The 7450-nt window shown below is 44.2% G+C and overlaps 1 protein-coding gene across 4 annotated transcripts in view; it reads left to right on the top strand.

Moving 5' to 3' along the window:
* Positions 1-7450, top strand: part of MCOLN2 (mucolipin TRP cation channel 2) — a 54835-nt gene that overhangs the window by 31944 nt on the left and 15441 nt on the right. For all 4 annotated transcript variants that reach the window (XM_044238597.1, XM_044238598.1, XM_044238600.1 and 1 more), the window contains exons 7-8: positions 513-612; positions 6244-6356. In XM_044238597.1, the coding sequence (XP_044094532.1) occupies positions 513-612; positions 6244-6356 (213 nt within the window). The remainder of the gene's footprint in view (positions 1-512; positions 613-6243; positions 6357-7450) is intronic.

The following is a 7450-nucleotide window of genomic DNA, read 5'->3' as shown; positions in this document are numbered from 1 at the left end:
ACCATAAGTGGAAGGTTGAGGCTGTTTGGAAATCTTAAATTCAGCCTGCAGCCTGGGAGCAATCTTTGTCACTTTGGAATGCCCTGTAGCGCTTGAAGCAAACAGAAAAATAATTTCCATCCTAGCGCAGACCTAGCATTTCATTCCCAAAGGACTAAGTTGAAGCAAATGCTTTTAAATTCCAGTCGGTATAGTAAATGAGATCAGTGTGTTCTCTTGTCAAAGACTGGTGAATCTTGGTTTTGTTCCGAGGACTGGTTAGTTGTTACGCACTCAGATTTCTCTGAACCCGAACGTGATTCATTAGAACTGCACGTTTTCACCTTTTGGGCCTTATTTCTTCATTAGTAACAGAAACGTGGGCAGGAATCATGTGATGAGGGCATTTTCATCAGTATCATTGTTCTGGAATCAGTGTGCTGTGAGAATGCCAGTGGTGTTTGAAGCAGAGTTGCTCCTGTGGGCCACACTGCCTGCTGGGCGGTGACCTTGCCGTGCATTTGTGTCTCCAGATCACCTTGGACAATAAAGCTCACAGTGGCAAGATCAAGATCTATTTTGACAGTGAAGCTAAAATTGAAGAATGTAAAGACTTGAACATATCTGGTTCTAGTAAGTATGTCACCTTCTTGCTCGTGATGGATCATGGACGATTTTTAACACCTTATTTTGCGATTGGGGGTATTTAAGTGGGAGGAAAGAGCTCCAGAAGACTCTTGAGCATTCAGTCCTATGCGGTATATCCTAGAGCTTTGCCTTTTTGTTCAGCAGGTGCTGACTGCACACGTCTTAAGAGAGGCCGTGTTCCCAGTTCTTAGGACCCGTTTCTAGAGCCAGACTGCCTGGGTCTGGGTCTTGATTCTAGTCACTATGCATGTGATCTTGAACAAATTACTTAACCCTCTCTCTATTTCTTAGCACCTTTCTCTATAAAATGAGGGTGATGATAGTACCTACCTTCCAGGATGTTGAGTATTAAATGAATTGCATCAAGGAAAGCATCAAAAACACGAATCGGCACACAGTAATTGCTAGGCACTACGGAAAAAGAAAGGAAATGCCTCAGGAGAGAGGTTGACGTGCCTGTGAAATCTAAGGGGTGGAGGTAGAAAGGGATGAGGATAAAGAAGCAACGGTTAACTTTGGGGCAGAGTGAGGAATAAAAACCAGCAGTGGTTTTTGGAGAAGGTATGCTTTGAGCCAAGCATTTGACAATGGACCAAGATCAAAACCTCAGAGGTCAGAGAGCAGCCTGTACAAACACTGAGTGGTTTACTCAGTTGTTGCTCAGAAGACACCTCTTCATCCACAGGTTAAAATGGATTATGTGGGACTTCTTAATGAGGTGGTCCTGATGGTGTTAAATAATGGATCGTCAGTATTTTTAAAATTTAAATCTAATGAATTAACATAATGTATTACTAATTTCAAAAGTCAATTTTTTTTTTAAAGATTTACTTATTATTTGAAAGAGAGAGGGAGAAAGCATGAGTGAGTGGGTGGGAGGAACAGAGGGAGAGAGAGAGTCTCAGGCAGACTCCCCACTGATCACAGAGCAGGGCTCAACCCCTCAACCCTGAGATCATGACCTGAGCAAAAATCAAGACAAGCAGAAATCAAGTGACTGAGCCACTCAGGTGCCCCAGATTGTCCGGATCTTTTCCATTAAAAAATAATTAAAAAAAAATTTTTTTTTTTTTGGAATCAGAGATAGAAAGAGAGAGTGAGCTCAACCAGGGGGAGCAGCAGGGAGAAGCAGACTCCCCGCTGAGCAAGGAGACTGATGTGGGACTCTATCCAGGACCCTGCAGTCATGACCTGAGCCAAAGGCAGACTTTAGTGGGCTGAGCCACCCAGGTGTCCCTTGTCAGTATTTTTTAATTTACCAGTTTTGTTGAAGTGAATTTGGCTTTGATCAGTTTATTAGAACCAAAGAAAATGTAAAATACCTGTGGTTTTTTAACTGTTTTAGATTTATTTTAATCTAGATTTGTGTGTGGCCCGGGGCTGTTTGGTTGTATAATATATCCCAATCATTCTGAAGGTTTGGTTTTAGTATTTCCATTAACTGACTCAAGGCTCTGATCAGCATAGACAGTTTTAGTTTCTTTCTGTTTGAAAGTGGTTCCTATTTCCCAGCAGAGACATCCCCCCCCCCGCCCAAGAAACACATAGATCACATGCATATTTGGCAAGTCCAAGTGGAGATTCAGCTATTTAATGTGAGAAAAGCTAACCATTGTCGCACATGAAATGTGGTTTGGAATAGTCATTCTGATCGAAAGAGTTAGTGGGTCAAATGTGTTGCCACAACCTGGTTTCCTTTACCCCCTCAGGGCTGCTAAGATATTGGGGAGTTTTTGGTGCCTGTTCTCAGAAGAGAAGAGCTCGGGCTCCCTTCTGTGGCCAGTGAGGAGAAACACAAACCTCACAGACCACTGAGTAGAAACATGAACATTCATCTTTCTCCCAGACCTGTGTCCTAAGTAACCAGATTCTGTTACTAGGAGAATATGAATTTTACATGATGTGACGTGAAAACCTTAAAAGCTGAAGTTTGGAAACCAGCTTAGGAAGTGGATTTTTTTCCCCCCCATCTATGAAAGCTGTGGGAGAAAGGCAAGGGTGACATCTGGTGGGATCTATGTGCTATTTCCAGAAAGTTCTGAGGCTCCTTCAAGTCCATATTCTTACCCTGAAGTTTTTCTCTTCCTCTTGTCATTACCTGTGTTACCTCAGGAAGAGTGATGAGGGATCGTCCATCTTCACACACAAACCTCACGTTGCCTTTTATGACTTCTAATACCCATCCCCAAGCGTGCCACTCAACTTCACTTTAACTGGATTTTATAAACATAGGAAGGAGGGTATGAGCGGCTGAAGACGGTAAGGACTGGTGAGCAAGATCCCCCACTAAGGGGTGATTTCCCAAGTGTCACAGGGAAAGAGCCGTTAGCAAGCAGGGGAAGCCCTGGGTTCGAGGCCTTCAGGTGGAAAGTGGCAGTTAGCGCAGGACTCCTCAGGACCTCCAGGAGGAGGGGCGGCGTGTACGACTTCCCTAACCAGGTTGGCAGGGGCATCTCTCTGGATTACTGTTTTATAACCAAAATTTAAGAAATGTTCCTGTGGCAGGAATATAGATTCAATGGAGTAAGAAAACAATTGCAATGTTCATAAAATTCATTTTTTTAGTACACCAGATAGTCTTTTCAGTAGATAAAATTAAAACAGAATATGAGAGAGAGACAGACAAACCAGGAAATGGGCTCTTTTTTCAAAATTTTTTATTTTTTAAGATTTTTTAAGATTATTTGAGAGAGAGAGCAGGGGGGAGGGGCAGAGGAAGAAGGAGAGCGTCCTAAGCAGACTCCATGCTGAGTGTGGAGCCCAACACAGGGCTCGATCTCGTGACCCTGAGTTCATGACCTGAGTTGAAACCAAGATTTGGACAAACTGAGATCAGACATTTAACCAACTGTGCCACCCAGGCGGGTGTTGTATGACTATGTCGTACACCTGAAACAAATATTACACAGTATGCTAACCAACTGGAATTAAAGAAAAAAAATAAAAAGATGTCTGAAGCTAATAAAACAACAAGAAGAAGAAGAACGAAGCCTGAATATGAGACTGGTTTGTCTGTTAGGGTGGGTGGTTTATCCTTCTAGATATGGGCCTCCATTTGCCCATTTGTAAATAAGACCCAACACAAGGAATCATAGAGATTTTGTTCTGGTTATATGCCAGCAAGGAAAGTACTAGATGCTGTCCTTGTGCTTCATAAGGTTTTCAGGCCCATCTTCCCAAGCACTGTACCTATTCCCTCTGTCCCATCCCATAGCTCCGACAGGCAGGCAGACAGACAGACAGACATAGATAGATAGATGGATTGGAAGGAAAGAAGGAAAGAAAGTCTTGGGTTCTAGTTACGTTATGTCGTTACCTACCTGTCAGATGATATCTCAAGATAACTAAAACTTCATAGTTATAAAACGGTCATAAGTAAATGTAAGTGCTAGGTTCTAGGTGCTGTTCTAACAAGCACTTGACGCGGATTATTTCACCTGGTGTCCTGACAGCCCATGAAGAAGGTACAGTAGGCTCTGTTTTGTAGGGGAGGCATCTAAAACTTCGCAAGGCTCAGTAATTCACTCAGTGAACTACATTTTCTAGCTGGCTGTGCTCATAACCCACAGGATGAGCTGTTTTGCCCTCAGAGTGACTGGCCACTGTTGCTCATGCCCTTGAATTATTAAATCCATGGATACTTGGTCTTTTTGTTAAAGGCCTTTTTTGTAGAGGGCTCTGCTTTATAATCTCCACCCCACCCCCGAGTGCCCCACTGAAGGTCGCCTGTCTTCAGTGCCATTTTCTTCTCCCTTGGCCCTTCTCAGTCTACTTCCTAAGCTCAGCTCCTCCCACAATTCCCCACCTCCCGTCCTTCCTAGTCTCTGTTCCCCTCTGTGGTCTCAGTGGCTGTGTCTGCACCCATGGCTTTAACTGCCACCAATTCGTCCTCTCTTGTCGTGAACGTCCAGACTGAGCTCAGTTCACTCAAGACAGAAAATCAGGAGTCATTCTTGGATGGTCCTTTTCTCTTACTGCTTAGGTCCCTCTGGAGACCTTGTCTCTCACAGCTCTGTGCCTTCTCTCCCTCTGCATGTAAGCAGCTCAGACCTTCACGGGTTCTAACCTGGGTTATTCAGTAGCTTTCTCATGTTCCGGAGGCTCTGGATTCCTCTGTAAGCATCCTGAAGCATCGGGAAAGCACAGACACTGTAGTGTTAAGCAAATGTATGTGGTCCCTGCTCCCTAGCTAGGGTCAGTCATTTGGTGCGGAAGATAGACCGACCAGTGATATCCAGTAGGAAGCATTGGAAATGCTGTTCTTTCCCTGGGGCTCTTCCAGGGACTTTAGTCTATGAACTTGTTTCATCCTCACAACTGCCCTGTGGTGGAGGGTTTTTTTTTTCCCCTACTTTTTTTTTTTTTTTTTTTAAGGCAATTTCCCCAAAGCTCCACAGCTTCTGAGTGCAGACCTGAGATTCAGACCCCGCTCATTAGGCTCCCGAGACTGTCTTTCCTGTTCTGCCCTGTCTCTGGGCCCCTTAATGTGCTGTCTTGGAAGGTGTGTGTTCTTGTGCACAGTGCTCTGAAAGAGTATAGGAGAGGACTGTTATGGATGGGAATCTAGGGAATTCTCTTCTGAGGAGGAAAATATTTCATCTGAAACCCAAAGCTGAAAAAGAAGAATTTCACTTGAGGGGTGGGAAGGGCCCTGCTCCAGGCAGAGGGATGAGCCCTTGCAAAGTCCCTGAGGCAAGAGAGAAAGGAAACCTGATAGAAGCAGGGACAGAGGAACAACAGTGTGGCCTCAAGGTCGAGAAGGTGGGGAGAGAGGAGAAACAGGTGCTGAAGCTGCAGGAATGGGCAGGGGAACAGGCGTTGGGAATGCGACCATCCGGTCTCAGAGGAGCTGGGGTTCCAGGTGCATATTCCTGCAGTATACTCCCCCGTGCTATGGTGAATTCCACCACAAAAATGTGGTCACTGTTGTTGTTACTTCCGTTCCAAGGGGCTCTTTGCCCCATGTGCAGAAGCAGCTCATTGGATTGGCACTATTTACTGGTCAGGTACACAGTAAGGTTGAGAAGCAGAAAAAAAGATTCTGAGGAGTGGTGTTTTAAATTGGTCCCTCACGGGTGCCTGGGTGGCTCAGTGGGTTAAAGCCTCTGCCTTTGGCTCAGGTCATGATCCCAGGGTCCTGGGATTGAGCCCTGCATCAGGCTCTCTGCTGGGTAGGGAGCCTGCTTCCCCTGCATCACCACCCCTCCCCCGCCTACTTCTGATCTCTGTCTGTCAAATAAATAAATAAAATCTTAAAAAAAATTGTTCCCTCATAGATGGAGAACTTGGTGTTTTTGCTTTTATGAAAAAGAACTCAAGAGTATGTCCCTTTTGCCTCTTTTGAGTAGAGCCCAAATGGACCACCCTCTGTTGAGTTTTAGCCCATGGAAAATATTTTTAGTACATGTAGCAGAGAGTTTATATGTTTTTAAATGTACAGTTCTTAACATCAGGGAATGTTTTACCTTATGTAAAGACTTCTGAATGAATACAGTGTGATTTGTTTCTAATGTTCAAGCATTTATCATTTGAACTTCTCTTCAGACTGCCATTCTGTTTGGAAATTATTACCAAGTAACATGAATTTGACATTTGAATTCTGTTTTTGTTCCTCAGTTCAGAAAAATACTCAGTATGTCCTGGTGTTTGATGCATTTGTCATTGTGATTTGCTTGGCGTCTCTTATTCTGTGCACAAGATCCATTGTTCTAGCTCTCAGGTTACGCAAGGTAAGAGTGTGTTCAAATGTTCTCTCTCCCTTCTTGGCCTCCGCCCTGTTTGTCCAGACAGTGGACCCTTGATGTTGGGTCATCCTGCCCTTTCTGGAGCTCTCAACTTGATTGGATTCCTTTGAATGATTGCCCCCCCACCCAGGCACTAATCAACCTGAGGTGTGGAGGGTGAGTTAAGGGCTCCTGACATGTCTGGTGGGATCAGATAATTATCCTGCTTAAAACTGAGCTACTAGGCACAAGTGCACAGTGGTGAACTCTCAAGCTTTTGAATGTTTCCAGAATAAATGAGAGACTCTTTTAAATTCAGGAGCGATCTTAAAAAACAGAGTAATAGCATGTGTGGGTTTCATCTTTTGTCTTTAAATCAGAGTTCATTTTGACAGGGAGGCATGGCAAATGGGTTATAATGAACATAAAATACTTTATTCTATTTTTATAAATAGTTTCATTTTACTTTTTTACCCTCCAAGTTCTCTAGAATGTATACTTCAGCTTCCCACAAATCTTATTCTGGTTTGTGGCACGTAATTAAATGCAGACTGGGGTCAGGGGAAAAAGGAACTCATCTGTTGTGGATACCATTTGGAGCAAGAAAATAGTCTACATTCTAGTTTTCTTATTCTTGACCTTTGTTGACTTATATTGTAAATAGCCACTTCTCCTGCCTGTCCCCCAAGTCTCTTGACATTCTGAATCCAAGGTCAGGGTCCTGGGTCTGCCAGAGTTAGGGGCCATATCATTGAGAGTCATCCTGACTCCTACCCTCATGCACACACATTCTGGAGCCAGGCTGCTGGGTCCAGACCGTGGCCTAGCCTTTCTGGGCCTCTGTTCCCTCTTCTGGAGATAGGCCTGATTCATGGGGTTGTCAGAATGAATGAGATGGTAACAGGTAAAATATTGGGAATGTCCTGAGTGTTCTGTATTATGACAGGAGTCTCTTGGCATTAGAGCATAACCCTTTGATGTGTGAGTTAACTTAGCAGGTACTGAAATGCTGACTTATAGCTTTGGTAGGTTAGGGGAGAAAGTGGGGGCCATAACCACCACCCTTGAAGTGGCTCCATCCAGTTGGGAAAGGTAACGCC

Source organism: Neovison vison, chromosome 2, assembly GCF_020171115.1.
Source record: "Neovison vison isolate M4711 chromosome 2, ASM_NN_V1, whole genome shotgun sequence".
Classification (NCBI taxonomy): Eukaryota; Metazoa; Chordata; class Mammalia; order Carnivora; family Mustelidae; genus Neogale; species Neogale vison.
Note: the sequence above shows the minus strand (reverse complement) of the source record. Positions and strands in the feature narration are given on the sequence as shown.